Source organism: Thermobia domestica, chromosome 1 (assembly GCF_964235325.1).
Source record: "Thermobia domestica chromosome 1, izTheDome1.hap1.1, whole genome shotgun sequence".
NCBI lineage: Eukaryota > Metazoa > Arthropoda > Insecta > Zygentoma > Lepismatidae > Thermobia > Thermobia domestica.
In genome coordinates this window covers 142189284-142206976 of record NC_137454.1, presented here as the reverse complement: position 1 = coordinate 142206976, position 17693 = coordinate 142189284, and the positions used below count along the sequence as shown (strand labels likewise).

Sequence of the window (17693 nt, the reverse complement as noted above, 5' to 3'; positions counted from 1 at the left end):
ATTTCAGGGAACTGCGTTGTCTTTCGTGAGTGTTAAAGAACGACTTTTGATGGAAAAAGTAGAGGAACATCTTCAGCAAACGTTGTCACGAGATGGAGAAGCAGTCTTTAAGTAAGTTTTCGGGAACGTCTTTGGCAAATGTTGTCACGATGAACAGATAGTTATTGAAAAGTTTAAAATTTGTCTTCGTAACAGCTAAATGCAGAAAAACCAGTCAAATTCGTGCGTATCCACTGCTTTCTAATCACAAACGATACTCTCAGTCTGTAAATAGTATTTCGAGTATACACCTGTACTCATTATCAGGACAAAAGCAGGAGTTTGAGAAGACACAAAGGTTATAAAACACACAAAGAAAATCGACAGGACCACAAGAACTAAAATAAAATATACTGATAAATGTGATGGAGGAACTTGAATAACTAGTATACCAATTATCCTTAATCTGGATTTTTTCTTTCTTTCTTCTTTTTATAAAGTCAACGTTTGTCAACCTTCTTGAACCACATGAAGATGACCATCAAATCCACAAGTATGTGCCGTCTGTCATGCAAATTGCTGGTATCACTATTGCGGTATGATTTTTTCCCCTCCTAATTAAGCTTCAAACATTCTCCTATTTATATGCGACTTGGATCGATTTATTATTTTATTTTCGTGGACAACATATTTAGTTTATAAATGCTAGATCAAAAAGAGGTAAAGCATCCGTTGTGTTTCGTACCTCCTTTACTATTACATATATAATCCAGGATATGATCAAGGGAGGGGCTAAACCATAGTTTGCAGCTTTATCCAGTGTAAAGCAGGATTGAAACCCATTTTATCCAATGTATACCAGAGCGTTAGGGGGGGGGGGCTATAGCCCCCCTTGGATCCGCGCCTATATATATATATATATATATATATATATATATATATATATAAAGGTGATTCAATTTTCCAAAACTGTTTATTCTAATTAAGACCCATCTTCAATTTGTACTACTTACTATAAAGTGTTCACTTACGAAATTCTGTATTCCTAGTCCAAAATTTAGACCCCTTCTTCCCCCCTCCCCAAAAATGAATTTCTTATCTTCAAAGAACATTTGAAACAGCTTATATGCAGATACACAAGATTTCGATACGAAACAAATCACTACGTACGTACCATTTTCTAGGCTGTATGGGTGTATCCATTTTTTCCCCACTTATAAGAGAAATGTTTGTTTCAGTACAAAAGTAGAAATGCAAAAACCTATACTAAGTGAATCTGCAATACAAGTAACATCTAAGGATGAACATGTCGCACTTGCAACAATTCACGTCAAACAAATGAAGACTTCTGAACAGATGGTATACCTTTGCCATGCATTGCAAACTCCCATTCTTCTTTAGACAATTGTTAAAAATTTGTTGTAAGAGCGGTCGCACGCTCAGCAGTGTAGTTGACAACTGCCGTGTCCTTGAGAGCATTCTTAAATTTCTAATATGTAGCATCATCCCCTTATGTTGACGGGTCTATCGCGAGAAAGGTAAGAGACTTCTCTTGGCCTTTTGGAAGTATCATCTGGTGCTTGGGGTCCCGTGTTCGATCCCAGCCCCCGTCAAGTGAACTTTGTGGTGGTGGACAAACACAGTGTGCGTGGGTTTCCTCGGGGTTCTCCCGTTTCCTCCCTCTTTCTTCATTCCACATTTTCATTCATTAGTCATCATCACCGTCTCCTTTTGCCTAATCGGCATAATCGTGGGACGTAAAACTCAAAGATTTCATTTATTTTTTTGGAAATATCATATCGAAGATATTTCTCGTTTTCTCGGTGGTGCAGTCGTGAAGGGCTGTCAGAGAAGTTCTTCTTCTCCAACATTTGATCCTTTCCATTCTGACGGTGTCCGATTTATCCACCATCTTCCTTTCGTCCTGGTAACAGACTTTCGTCAAGAATGGCAGGTTCCACTAACTCCTCCGAGAGATAGCACAAATGTTTCTGAAGAATATATATGAAGTACAAATCTTTTTTCGGAGCGTGAGCATTGGTTGGTGCTTCTTGCCTGTACAAAAGACTAATGAAGAGACTGACTGTCTTAAGTTTCTTAGCAGTTAGTTTCAGCTACTTCCGGAGTGCCAACTCCTCTTCCAGGCTGTTCACTCAAGAAGTCATATGAAAGAACCAAAAATTCTTTGTAATCGTCACGCGGATGTGCAGAAAAATCAACTTAATTTTTCAGGAAACTCAACGCTTGGGATTTCAAGTCTGCTAGGTGCCTTGATTCCGATAATCTTTCCTCCAGATCAGGATCATCGAGCGCAGAGCTCCAATAATCGTGATCAATGCTATTGTTCCTTGAACCGAGCAAACAGAGAGATGACCGGCCCTGCACAAGGACCGTATTCGTACTTGAAGACGTCGAACAGAATGACTTCCAAAACGTGATGCCAGCAGGCCATTCGGAGGAGCTCCTTACCCAACATCTGCTGAATTTTGATGCAAGCTCCCTGCAAAAAGCCGGTATTCGATGTTGTTGTGTCGGAGATAAGTCACTAATCCGATCCTACAATCCACATTCTAGGATTGCTGAACAACAGGAGCTTGGACTGTAGCTGTGCTGATAGGAACCTGCGGCACATCAATCAGAACTCTATGCAGTTTGCAGTTACTACCAAAGGAATCCTATGAACAATGGTGAGGATCAATGTGTGGCAGCATCTTGGTATCCCAGTGAAGTAGAAGTGAAACAGCTGGAGGTATGGCAGCACTAGCCATTAGAAACAAGACCCTCTTTCCTACTCCTTCTCTGTTTTTCCTTCGGTTGCGTCGAATGGAACTTGTTTAGAGAGTCTTTCCTTCAATGTTTAGACCTGTCGATTTAGCCACAGTTTCAATAGCTGCCATTGTCTTGCGGTCTGATATACTAAAGCGGTCTAGTACTGAAGTTATTTCTGAGGTCAAAAGTGTATGAAGAGAATTTCCATGTGTAATTTTCCTTTCTGTCTGACTCGGAACCACATATTGAGGATCATCAGTGTCTTCTATATCCGACGACGAAAAAGAAAGGCCAACCTTTGTAGAATCCAGAATACTACAAATCTTCTCACTTTCCCTCGGACCATATATTTCATGAAATATATATAATAATTTCAAAGATCAACTGAAGTAAACGTTTTGGGGGAGTTCTAAATCACGCTCAATCCAGTTGATATTTCGCACACAGGTTCTCAAGATCAAATAAAAGTAAGGCGCAATGTGTCTCGTTATGTAGCTGAAACTTTTTAAAAACCCCATTGCTGATGAACCATCCTAATATATATATATATATATATATATATATATATATATATCCCTCACATGCGTGACGTTTGGGACTGGGGGTATGGTCGGATTATCAGAAAATATAGAAAAACACGGATGTACAGTAGAATAAACAATCTCTGAACTCAAAAATTACTGTATTGTTCTTTACAGCAAAACTAACGAACAGTAAGCACTAAAAACTGCACAGTACAGTGCAGAAAACACGCACAACGAAAGAAACGATACAAGAGATGACGGAGCACTAAAGCAGATATACGGTAACAGCAAGTAAACAACAATGCCGCGGCGGCAGTAAACGACAATGGGCCTTGTGAATCACCGACGAGTCAGGACAAGTCGGCACAAGCACAGTCGGATCAACCGGAGTGGCGGACCAGCCGAGGGTGGACGAGAGAGATTCTGCTGTATATATACATTACGCTTCGTCATACCAATATACATTTACACTTCATATACACCTAAAATAGGATCAAGATCGTGGAAATACTTTCGTAAATCGAAACATTTTTTTCCTATATTTCTTAAAACTTCGTTCAGTATATGTGTGTATAAATAAAAATTTATGCAGGGTAAAAAATAGTGTAGCAAACCATTATCATCGTTTCTGGAAGCCTTTAAAATTACGTGGCACACAAAATCTCCCTTTTTGTAGTCGTCTTTAAAAAGTTTTGTAGCAATAGCCTTGTTGGCATTCAGTTTAAATAAAAATCTAATTCATCTTTTAAACATTCATTATTGGAACATACTTTTAGGATTCGAAAGAAAAAAAATCCTTCAGGGATTAGATTTATTTACATATGAATATGGTGTAGCGGATACACTACATACTGATAAGAGTATGTTTATGATAGAATTTTATATAAAGAGTTGTATGTTACGATAAATGATAAGATTTTTTGTAAAAAAAAAAAAAAAAAAAAAAAGGTTGTTTTCTTCCGTTCCTGCTTTTACTGCAATATGTGGTGAATGATGGTGTTATGATGTAGTGCTGCTTATTGAGCTTAAACAAGAACAGAGCATCATCTATGGATATATAAGAAACACATTTTTTGTATTTCCTATTCATACACGATAAAAAGAAGAAAGTTATTCTTATTGATTGCTAGTTCTCTCTATAAAAGTTCCTCCCCTCCCGAAATTGAAATCGATTAAAGTTAAAATCAAACAGTACACTTTCCCCTATTCCAAGAGTGGTTACGACTAATTGCGAGGTACAAAATAAATTAAACATATTAGTTAAATTATTGTTCCAATTCACAAAAAAGGCGACAAAACTGACTGTAATAATTATCGAGGCATTTCTCTTCTCCCAACATCCTATAAAATCCTGTCAAATATTCTTTAGCAAGATTGACCCCGTACGCAGATGAAATTATAGGAGATTATCAGTGCGGATTTAGACGAAATCGATCAACTATCGACCATTCGCCAAATACTCGAAAAGAAGTGGGAATACAATACCCCAATACATCAACTATTTATTAATTTTAGAAAAGCATACGACTCGGTTAGGAGAGAAACATTGTACAACGTCCTTACAGAATTTGGAAGACCGAAAAAGCTAATTAGATTAATTAAGGTATGTATAAGTGTATCCCAAAGTAAAGTCCGGGTAGGAAAATTTTTGTCCATGAGATTTCACGTCGAAAATGGCCTGAAACAAGGAGATGCGTTGTCGCCATTATTATTCAAGTTTGTCCTGGAATGCGCTATAAGGAAACTTAAAGATAGCAACCAGGGCCTAGAGTTGAACGGTGTTCACCAGGTTATGGCGTATGCTGATGTAAATTTAATAGGGGTGATATTGAGAACAATAGAAAGAAATGCGGAGAAAACTAAATACATGGAAGTATATCGGGACCGTAATACGGCAAATTATAGATGCGTTAAAACATTAAATAATACTTTTGATGAAGTCGATAGTTTCAAATATCTAGGATCAGTAATAACAGACGAAAATCATATTCACGAAGAAATTAAATGTCGACTAAAAGCAGAGAATTCGTGTTATTATTATGTTCAAAATCTCTTGTCATCGCGAATTCCATCGAGGAATTTGAAGAATAAATGTATATAAAACGTTAATCACGCCTATTGTTCTGTATGGTTCTGAAACATGGTCTCTTACTCTGAGGGAAGAACATAGACTGAAAGTATTTGAGAACAAGATCCTGAGGCGTATATTCGGACCTAAGAGGAACGGGAATGGGGAATGGTGGAAACTTCATAACGAGGAACTACATAATTTTACGGTTTACCAAACATTGTTAGGGTCATCAAGTCTAGGAGGCTTAGGTGGGCGGGTCATGTAGCTAGGATGGAAGAAAGTAGAAACGCTTTCATTTTTGACTGGAAGACCAGGCGGAAAACGACCATTAGGAAGACCTAGGCGCAGATGGGAGGACAATATTAAGATTCATCTCGCAGAAATAGGAATACACAGTAGAAACTGGATCCAGTTAGCTAAGGATAGAAGTCAGTGGAGAGCTTTTGTGAACGCGGTATTGAACCTCCGGGTTCCATAGACCGTAGAATGAATGAGTGAGTTAGTTAAATCCAACGAAGCGTTTTTTTTTTAAAAAATATAAACTGTTATAAAAACTAAATCTGATTTAACTGATCACTATTGTAGACTATATATTTAAATATGGTACATATTACAAAAAAAAAAAAAAAAAAAAAAAAACGAATCATTCGGTCAGTAACATGACCGTTTAATTCATGATGTAGATCTGCGCCACTTTAAAAAAAAAAAAAAAAAAAGTCATTTAGGAAGCTAATAAGTAAACCTGTTCAAGTTCCACATAAGTAGTTCTTTGTTGAAAGCTTTGTTAATGAAAAACATCCACTACCAGATAATCGTACAGGTAATTTAAATGTCTGAATGCACATAGTTGTAGATCAGGTAGTGCAGTAGTCCTTAATATGTAGCTAATCTGAAAAGATTACGGTTGTAGTTTTGGTCTTAGGTGTTGTAAAAAGATCAGTATTTTTTTTCCCCTAGTGCAAGGCCAATGTTACAAATTATCGGCGTGATTTTACTTTATCGATGTATATTATTTTAGTTGGTGCATGTGCTTCCGTCGAATCCGTTCTTATACTGTGGTTTTAAACCTTTCTGCCTTTGTCTTGAGGGGAAAAAAAAAGTGTGTACTTGGAATATTATATGTAAATTGAAAATGTTAGGTTTATTACTGGAAAGCAGAAAAATAGTTTAAAATATTTCATTTATATTGACAGGTATTTTATGTATAAATTTTCAGCTCTGTTTCCTGGAAAGCTGCAAATAACAGATTTGCGACTTATTTGGCTAATATTGTTAAGAAAAGGAAAAAAAGCATAATAAACTTACATAAGTACAATTTGAAAGGCGTGTAATTGAAATGTGTGTAAGACTGTACTGTACTTATCCTTAGTACGTTTTGTACTTCATTTATTAAAAGACTAATTTGTGGTTGGTTGGTTGATATAAAGTTAAGCGGCCCATTCAGCACCGAGACTATATGAGACATGAATGTACAGCTTAACGTGGAATCCAAACCACATGAGCTCCCACCTGAAATCAAACCTGAGTTTTCCGCGCCAAAATGGAGTCCTCTAATCATATAGCCACGTGACAGTTCAAGACTAATTTTTCTTTTAAATTTCATGCGTATATGTAGCAGAGAGCATGAGGTTTTTGCCTGTTTATTAGAAACCTATTATCTATTTGTATTGAACGGAGAAGTTGCGGATTTTTTTTTTTTTGTTTGTTTGTTTGTTTGTTTGTTTTGTTTTCTTAAACCATTAATGTACATCCGAACAGGCAAAGAAGTGCTCTTGTGAACTCTGCAAGGTGGACTGGATTGTGGATATTTGTTACTACAGTGTGGAAAGCTGAATAAACTTTCTGTTATAAAATCGTCACCAAACTTTGTAGCTTATTAATTAGATGATTCAGTTTGTACTCAGTTTGTTCCATAGTTATTTAGTAACTAAGCAATAATAATACCTATAGTATTAACGCGAAGAGATCGCTGTAATACTAAGACCAGTGCCAAATACTTACTTTCCTTAATATGGAAGGAATCCTTTTATTTTATTATTATCTATCTATAACGACGATTAAGGACTATAGCTTCTATCAGGTGTTGCGTAAATTTATGTCTTGTAGTTATTGTACACATGGAATTTTCATTTGATATTCTATCAAAATTTGCTAATACTGTATAAGAGTTGCTGTATTACATCAGTTTTTTTCTTTTTTTTTTTTTTTAATCATAGGAAGTATTCATTTAAATTAGAAGAAGTTGGTGGATTTCGGTATCGAGCGAAAGATGCATGGAAAGCTGTGACAAGGGTAGCTGTTAGAGAAGCAAGATTGAAAGAAATAAAACAAGAAATTCTAAATTCTAAGAAATTGAAGGTAAGTAAAAAGTGGTACATTCGGATTCTTGGTCAATTGTATCACTTTCTTTAATTAGTATAAATAGGAGTACTATCATATATACACTCACTAGAGAACTGTACGAATGGGGCACACGAGTTGCCGGACGAGGTGCATCACATGTGAAAGAGAATGTAAAAAAGATGTCCATATGCAAAATTGTAGCGGCTGAGGGCAACATGGACGAGCGTGAGAGGCGGAAGAAGTGGGGCCTACAGTGGAACTTAATAACACAGAAATATGCAGAATCACAACTTTTGCTCCCGAATGGTAAAAGAAATGCATGTCAAATGTATAGGAAGTGGAACATGAGAAGAGGTGCTATATTGTGGGGGATATGGGCATCATGGGTGCCATCTTGAAAGTAGCCATCTTGAATTTGAATTCAAAATGTTAAATGAAAAGTGGGGCATGTGGTATATCAATTAAGACTGAAATTTTACCAGAAATTCATTGGTGTGAAAACTGCTATTGTAACTGTGTTGTGAATTAGAAAAAACGAGCAGGTAAGAAAGAGCACAGAGATGGGTAAACAAATGTCACACACCCATGAAATAAACCTTAAGAATAAAAAATCCAAAGGTAATTAGGTTGAGGCTGACGACAGGTTCTGATTCGTATGCTTTGTTTGTTGCATTACAAGCCTACAATGATGGAATTTTGGCACGTAGGGGTTTGAACTGGACAACACAAAGAATGTCGGAATAAGTGACTGATATTATAATGCTGTGACTTATAGACTTAATTGGTTAATATTATAATATATTGTAATATAAAATATTGTAAATGTGGCTTTTTGTTGTATTACATTTCAATTGCAATTTCAATGTAGATCATTATAAACTCTGTGGCTAGATGCAAACTAGTTGTGCGTAAGCAAAAGAAGTTACAAACGATAGAGGTCGGATCAGGTAGTACAGAGCCATCGACAACATTCTGTGCTAACAGAGAGAGACTGCGCGAGTGATATGAATAACTGACGTGCGTTAGCAGCAAGTAGACGAAAATATAGAGACAAGAGAGTGACTAGTGCGAAGTTTAATGTGACCTAGGTCGTTCACTTCCTGGTAAATAAGTGTTATAAATTGACGTTTTATGTTGTAGTGCTTGAAGTGTAGAAGGTATTTGGGTCCTGTTCGTGAACATGAATCCCCAAGTAGTGGTAGCGTTATTAGTTCGTGAGTTTGGGACGTCCGATGATAATCCCGTCGAGAAGATCGTAATGCTTTTGAACGCATCAGACGCTTATTAGTAAATAACGATACGGTGCTCAAAGAATATCAAACGTTCGTTATAGACGAGTGTCTAGCAGATGACAATGAGATTGACAGTGAGAGTAGTGACAGTGACCATCGCGAAGAATCTTGTGTAGTAAATGCGTTAACTCATTCTCCAAAAGATAGCAGTTGTGAGCAGAGTAATAGTTCGTCATACGCCCCTTCTCCACCAAAACAATCTATGAAATGTACGAAGGAACATTTAGAGAAAGCCTATAATTACTGGATTGAGACAGAAAAAACATCCGGTGAAAGAAGAAAAGCATCGTCTGTATTTTCACGGTACAAATTTCTACAGGGGAGTCTGAAGCCCCTTCGTACTTTTGAATGCAACCTCAACAAAGCGTCCATCAGCAACATAAACGACGAAGTGCTATTACGTTTTAAACGAACGCGGGCCATGAATGGAATAATTCACGATCGGATAATTCGAATGTGGGCGATGAATGTAAAGAAAGGCATTAACCCAATGACACTCTTAACTTCCAAGGCATCGTCTTCCTAGGTAGCAAGATTTAAAAAGCGTGGGACGCAAAATTACGCACTCCGTGTCCAAATCTGCCAAAAGTGAGCAAGAATTACAGAGAACTGCAGACGTGTTTGTTGAGGAAACAAAGGCTATAATCGTGGAAGAAAACCTCAATTTAGGCCAAGTGGTAAACACAGATCAAAGTCGATTTGATAAGGAATTGCATTCAGGCAGAACACTGGCAACTAAAGACGTCAAACGGATGTATTCTAGCATTGGACCACCGACAGCAGTTAGGCACTCTTATATGATAATGCCGATTATAGCGATGGATGGTAAACTGTTATCACCATTATTTCTAATATCTGCTGAACCTACAGGTAAATTCCCCGCGAATATGCGAGACACTCCTTCGAATATCAAAACATTTGCTCGAAAAACTGCAAATATGAGCAAGAATGATCTGAAATAATTTCTCCAAGACGTATTTTGGCCAACTGTGACGGAAAATCGCCTTTTGCCGCTTGTTGATTCGTGGTCTTGTAACAAAGATGCGCAATTGATACATTCTACTGTTCCAGATAATGTTGTCCTTCACAAACAACTCATACCCCCCAAATGCACTGGACTTATTCAACCTCTAGATGTTGGATTCTTTCGCACTTACAAGCAGTATGTGCGATTTATCACTGACGCCGCATTGAACATTCATGGGTTTCATATCTGGCATCGAGACAACTTCATCCGTCTCCAAGCTTTCACTCATTTTCAATTTCGTGCTTCCCGGTTCATTAATTTCATTAAGCATGCCTTCTACGTAGCTGGATATCTTAAAGAACATCCGGGAAAATTCCAAACTCCAATGACCTTTTGTTTTGATTCTGACATAGCAGCAGATTGTCAGGAAGATCAGTGTACTAATCCCAGCTTCGTCAGGTGTGCACACTGCGAAAATGCCTTTTGCTTCCAGCACATTCTTATCGATACCCTCCACATCAACTGTGTTTTAGACTGGTACGGTATCTTTTTTGCGCCCATATTTACTTGTAATTGCCTATGTTATGATTCATGTTATTGTATTTCAAACGACTCACGGTGTTATGAAACATGTTTTTAGGCAAGTACGTTTATTGTTCACACACAGACAGCAATCTTTATCCCCTGCAACATTCCTAGTGAATTGCATGTGAACACACTTTTTGTACTCTTCTTATAGAGGTGCATCCAGTGACTACATTCTGCGAATGGTTTAGATAATATGGTTTTCCACACAATCACTGTCATATGCGTACAGTATATCTTTTTGTCATGTATTCTTTGCTGGACAATTGACTTGTATCTTAACAGGACTCAAATGAAACATTGGTTATGTTGCCTATGTCCATATATCCCCTCCAGACGTTGTTGCATGTTCGTATTTCTCAACTCACAATAAAGAAACTATAAAATTATTCACACCAATGCATTTCTTGTAAAATTTCAGTCTTAATTGATATACCACATGCCCCACTTTTCATTTAACATTTTGAATTCAAATTCAAGATGGCTACTTTCAAGATGGCACCCATGATGCCCATATCCCCCACAATATAGCACTCTTCTCATGTTCCAATTTCTATACATTTGACATGCATTTCTTTCACCATTCGGGAGCGAAACGTGTGATTCTGCATATTCCTGTGTTATTAAGTTCCACTGTAGGCCCCACTTCTTCCGCCTTCCACGCTCGTCCATGTTGCCCTCAGCCGCTACAATTTTGCATATGGACATCTTTTTACATCCTCTTTCACATGTGATGCACCTCGTCCGGCAACTCGTGTGCCCCATTCGTACAGTTCCCTGGTCAGACACACCTAGCCTGTAGCATGTAACATCGCCTTTTCTCTTGGTAACGGACGCGACGCAGCATGAATGGACTCCACAAGATACGGAAGCGTTGATGATCTATACTGATCCATGATCGCTGCGCAGCTTCTATAATCCATGGAGATTGGTCGGAGCAGGGTCCAAGGCAACCACACCCCTCTTTACCCATCCCAGATCTGGGTAATGGGATTTAAGTCAGGGCTCTTCGAGGCCGCTTCACAAGTATGTTTACATCAGGGGAGTTCTGATCGAATCAGTCTGCCACAATTCGGGAGCGATGGCCCGGAGCATTGTCTCGCTGTAGATGTAGATCATCTGCAGTCTGCTGCAGGTGAACAGAGGGGCAAACATGATATGTCAGCAGTTTCCTGTACCATTTGCCGGCGAAGGACATTGCCAGGCGACATGGGTCCTATTTCGCCTAACATGAACAGTCCTCATACGAGGATGCAACCGGTCTGAACTATACGCAGCTGCCAAGAAGGATGCATTGTTTCATGAGATTGAGGATTCTCTCGTACCCTACCATCGGCATATACCAACTGGTCCCTTGACTTTTCTTACCAGGCGACCTTTTTCTATGCTTCGAGCGTCCAATGGCGGGGTTCCTATTCTCTGTCATTCGTTGTGCCTTGTGATGGATGTTGAGCAGAGGTACCTTCTGGGACGCTTGCTTCTGTACCCCATGGTGTTCGAGATGATTGTAGATGGTATGGCTGCTTACACGTCGTTGTTGTACAGCATTGCTGCACTGTGGCGTATCTATTCGCTCTTATCATTCGGATTAGTGGACAGCGACCTCTGGCATCAGAGCCTGACGTGTAGTAGTTTTTGCCGAATCCATTTACTCACGGTACACTCTTGATACGGTGGGCGTTGGAAAGCTCATTCCAGCACAACTTCAAAGATGGTGGCCCATATATCTGGCCCTGACAATCTGGTTGCGTTCAAATGCACTGAAGTCTCGTGCCCTCTTGTAGCCAACTATTACTCATGCAGCTAGTATGAGGTCTCGCGTCTTCACTGTAACATGCCACGCCCTTCTAATTCAGTCGCAGGGCTGAGCACAGCGTCATTTCTCCAGGAGTCTCTAATTCAATTATTTATAAGTGTTTAAGTGTGTGTGTATATATATAATATAAAACTCAGTTTGTGGGTAGATTCGTTGGACAAACTGATTAATTTTTCTCAGTGTCATTTGCACGACTGCGGCTCATTTAGATCAGAGTTGCCCATTGCAACGCACTATTGACTTTCGAAAACGGTAAATACAATTCATAACTGAGACACAATAGTGAAAACTAAAGCCCAGATTTCCATGCACAAACCAATCCCAAGATATGTATGCAAATATGCTTTAAAAATTTAACATGTGCGCTGAAATATACACTACGAAAATAAAATCTCAATTTCGTACAAAAATATCTTACCTTAATGACATGTTACAATGAACTGTGAACGCCTTTCTTACGTTTTCTTCTATAAACCCTCTACGTTTATCAGTAAGAAACATTTTGCAGATTGAAAAGTTTCTTTTTATATAAACAGAAGTCACTGGTGCATGTGAAAAACACTAAATGTCTTCGTTAAGTCCTCTTTCAATTTCTTATTTTCAAGAATAAGTACACTTGCAGTTTTACAGATTGTTCTCTATCAAGGATTTTTGCTTAATATTTGACAAAATTTGTCTGACCCTATTTTCCGAACACCGTGAGTTTCACTAGTCAAAGTCTGTGATAGTTCTTCCAATAAGGAGAGTGAATGCTGCAAAGCATTGTTACGCGATTCCAACTGTCAGATAATTTCAGGTATTCTCGAAAATTAAGTATGTACTTAATTTTGTTCTCAATGCCACTTGTGAAGAAACATTTTTCTGAAACACAAATAGCGCCTGCATCATCAGGATTTAGTGAGTCTACAACTCTCTTCACTTGATTTATCTGCATATTGGTGGCTCAGTGGTAGAGCGTTCGCCCCTGGTGTTGGGGTCCTCGGTTCGATCCCAGCTCGCGCCAAGTGAGTTTTGTGGTACGCAAACACCGTGTGAATGGTTTTCTCGGGGTTCTCCCGTTTCTTCCCTCTTTCTTTATTTCTCATCATCACCGTCTCCTTTAGTCTATCCGGCATCATAACCGTGAGACGTAAAATTTTAAGATTTCATTTGATTTCATTTGCCCGTAAACAGCACAAATTTCTTCACAGTATTTGTGTCTTTGTCGAAATAAAATTGTAAAACGTAGCGCAGTTCACTCATATTTAGGCGCAGTCCCTTAATCTCATTATAGGGATTCCAATACTTTTTGCACATCTACTAGCTGTAACTGTTATCTATCAATTGATGTTAGGCCTGACCCAGTGTGACTCATATACCCTGAGATTTAGGACACTAAACTCTGTCTTGTGCATGAAAATGTCAAGACTTTTTAGGCAACCTGGTATTAAGTATAATACAGGTGGAAAGAAACTGACTGTTCCAAAGAAAATTTACCGATAGGATTTTAGGAATTACGGGTAAAATATTATGTTGTGCAGACTTTCATTTTCCAGGTTATCGGCGATCAAATTTTGCGTCATATTTTCGAAAATAAAAACTCATAAAATAAACTCATCCGATCGTGATTAAATGTAGTATGGTGGACTTATACCTCTTGGCATTGAGCTAGACCTTAAACTGCTATGTAAGCATTCCACATCTCCTAATACATTATTAGTTTTGTGGTATCATGCAGTATTATATATTAGTACGATGAATGTATTGTAAAAGAAACATGATTCACCATCAGACAAATACTGATAAAGTATCTCCCATGGACTAACTGGTCTTTATATATATATTTGTTTGTTTTTGTGGTTTCGGTTCGATCAGTTCATGCACATATGTCAGTGCGCTGGAATACTGTATTTAAGACGTTGTATGTTAATCCATACCCTTGACAATCTGTAGCTAAATCTTGAACTGGTACTAGAATACTTTAGTCCCAGTTGAGCGGCAATGCTGATCGTACGGATGGCTAGTTCCTAACATGTCCATAATCAAACAATCGTAGACTAATAGGGTAAAATATTGAAGCACATGTACCGACCCTTGTCTGAATATTTACTCCTTAATAGAAATTCTGTTTTGGGGTGCTTAATTAAAATCTTAAGAAATGTAAGTATGCTTTTGATTGAAGAATTTTCTTTTCAGGGCTATTTTGAAGATAATCCCAATGATCTTGAAGTACTTCGCCATGACAAAGCTCTGCACACAGTCCGCATCCAGCCCCATTTATCTGATGTTCCTGATTACATAGTGCCTCCATCATTAAAACAAATCACATCAGCATCACGGAAATTAAGGAAAAGGCGTTTTATGAGGGATGAAAAAAGAAACCATAAGCCCAAGACTCCTCTGACAGCGCAGGCAAAGTATGAGGTAAGTTTTAAATCGCTTTCCTGAACAAATTTTCAAAAGTTAATCAAATACTGTGAGCATGCATTTTCAAATACTTTCTGATAGTCATCCTAATTGCCATTGATATATAGAAATGATATAAAACGTAAACGTGAGTAAGATAATGGAAACACCTTAATAAAATGTAACTAACCTGATTTATATGGTGTTAAACCACTGTAGTCAGCACTCAATTACATCAGGGACGGAAGAGATAATCTATGCTGGATTCGCTGCTCTAAAATTGACCATATACCTATGTTCAAGTCGTGGAGTAAGCGGACTGGAGTGAATAATTTCATCGTAATGTTGGTTAAATCACACCTGAACAGCTCTAGCTACAAATATTGATGCATCATCATCTTGAAATATCATGAAATTTTGGTCCACACCAGTACAGAGCCTCCGCCGTACGTAAACCTGTCTTCTTGTTGAAAACATGGAGAAAAATATCTCGTCGGATCATGTTACTTTCTTTCAATCATCGATGGTTGATTTATGTTCTTGACACCATCTTTATTGTACTACTGCGTTGGTGGCAATTATCAGAGTCATCCACGGATATTGAGGTTATACAGCTCTCGTTGGAGTGTAATCATAGAAAAAGGTCGTTGGAAATGCTTAAAAAGTTTTTGCAGTCAGTTCTCTCGCGTTTGCTGCATTATACTTAATGACAGTACTTTTCAATATTCGGCAATCTTTGTCATCTCGCCTCGGTTACTGTCCACTACTCTTCTGTGATGTCTTACTATGAGTTGTGTATCCCATTAGCACCTTACACATAGTTGCTCTTAATATATGTAACGCATTGGCATTTTTGGATATACTTACTGCACCAAACCACATACCTTTGCCAACTTTGAAAATAGAAATAGTCTTCGATTTTACACAACCAACATGTAGCCTATTGTGCACATGGATCCGTAATACCCGTGCCTCGCATATTACTCACTGTTACTCAAAACACAAAACAATCGCTGTGTAGAATGTTCAGCGTTACTCATAAGTGTAAAGTATGTTAAACAAATATCATACTTTATTTATTTCTCTCGTAAACAAATGAAAGTACGGGTTTCATCCACTTGTCGAGATGTGTAAAGGAAATTCATGAGCTTACATATGTAAATTTTTGCTGAAAGTGTTTGCAGCATATGTAAATGTTTGCAGAGTGTGTCATTATGAGCAGTCAGCTTTTGGGTACGAACATGCAGTGAACATTGGTCGGACTTTAAATTTGTGTCAAATGACGAAACAAACTTGAACAGCATGTGTGCTTCAAGTTTTGTCAAAAGCTTGGCGATGTGCAAGTGGAGACGATTCGCAAGATCCAGCAGTCGTTCGGGAACGGTACCATGAACATCTAACGGTCCAAGAACTTGCGACCAAAGCAGGAATTGGTACATTCAATTTTGACAGAGGATTTGGGCTTGAAGAGAGTATTCGCGAAATTCGTGCCGAAGCTGCTAACGATGAGCAAAAGCAATTCTAATTAAAAATCGCACGGGATATGAACAATGCACAAATTGATCCCAACTTCCTTTACATTGTGATCGCTGATGATAAAACGTGAGTTTATAACTACGACCGAAAAACAAATACAATCCTCACAATGAAAACATGCATCAACTCGGAAACCGAAAAAGAATGGCTGGCCCGCAGAAATGTGAAGTTGATGTTGGCTTTTTCTTCGATTCCCGTAAGATGGTGTATCACTAGAACGACCCACAAAACACAACCATTACCTAGGAATACAACCAGGAGGTCCTTCGTGATATACGACGCTAACGATCGAACCTCTATGATTAGCATAAGCCCGGCAGATTCATCACGATCATGCCTTCGCCTATACTTCGCATCTGACTCAGCCGTGTATATCGTGATTGTGACACATAGCCACACTGCTGATGTCCCCATCAATCCCCCTTCCCCCGCGCCAATCAATCAATCGCATCTGGCTCAGATTTTCTTGGACAAACACAGCATTCCTGTGGTTCGTCAGGCTCCCTGCTCCTTCGACATAGCGCCATGTGACATGGTTTTCCCACTGATGAAAATGCAGCTGAAAGGTTCCCTATTTGATTCCAGAGAAGGCATTATGTGGAATGCGACGACTCAGCTCAATACCATTCCGTTGTTCCCAACAATGATAGGACCTCTGTTTTAAGTATGTGTATTCACAAAGGGACTTCCTTGTAGGAGATTCCTCAGTGTGTATTATCTGAATAAATGTATTTTTCCCGACAAAAGATTAGATATTTTCGAGCAGACCTTATATTATATATCCATGCATCTAATAAATTTCTCGTAAGAGATGTAGATGAATTGAATATCTGGAATTCTATACAGTGTGATTCTAATAGGCAAAAAGTAATATTATATAATACTTTCGTTATGTGTGTATGTGTAAACCTAAACTGATTGGCTCTTAAATGTAACCTTACAGTAGTAGTGAGTAAAATATTTTTTTTTTCTTTTTTCAGAAACTACAAGACAATCCTTTGATGAGTTTGAAGTTCAGTGGCTTCAAGAAGAAAAAGATGATTTGATCATAGGATGTGTATTGATGTAAATAAACACTTGTTTTCCAATATTTCTCAGGTTTTCATTTCTTATATTAAAAGACTGAAAAACGGTTATCAACAAGATATGTTTCAAGTCCTTTCTTATCAGTTCATCTGCTGGTAGTTCGTAGAAGTAATCCAACAACGGTGAATGTGTTAGTTGAGAAAGGTATAGCTTATGTATACATTTACAAGTAGCATGTGCATCACTGTTACGAGTATGTGGTGTGTCAAGTGCTACCAGAACATTAACAATAGATGCCATCTGCTACTTAACAGTGTATATACAAGGGTCGTTCAAGGTTGACCGGGACTTTTATTTCTTCAGAGGAAACAAATAGTACAAAAAGCACCAAACTATGTCA

General features: G+C 38.2%; 1 protein-coding gene across 2 annotated transcripts in view; it reads left to right on the top strand.

The window, feature by feature from the left end:
• Positions 1-17357, top strand: part of Ddx56 (putative ATP-dependent RNA helicase DDX56) — a 57051-nt gene extending 39694 nt beyond the window's left edge. For both annotated transcript variants that reach the window (XM_081763877.1, XM_081763881.1), the window contains exons 8-11: positions 8-111; positions 7560-7701; positions 14522-14749; positions 17248-17357. In XM_081763877.1, coding sequence (XP_081620003.1) covers positions 8-111; positions 7560-7701; positions 14522-14749; positions 17248-17313 — 540 coding nt within the window. In that variant the 3' untranslated portion in view covers positions 17314-17357. The remainder of the gene's footprint in view (positions 1-7; positions 112-7559; positions 7702-14521; positions 14750-17247) is intronic.
• Positions 17358-17693: the final 336 nt, after the last annotated feature.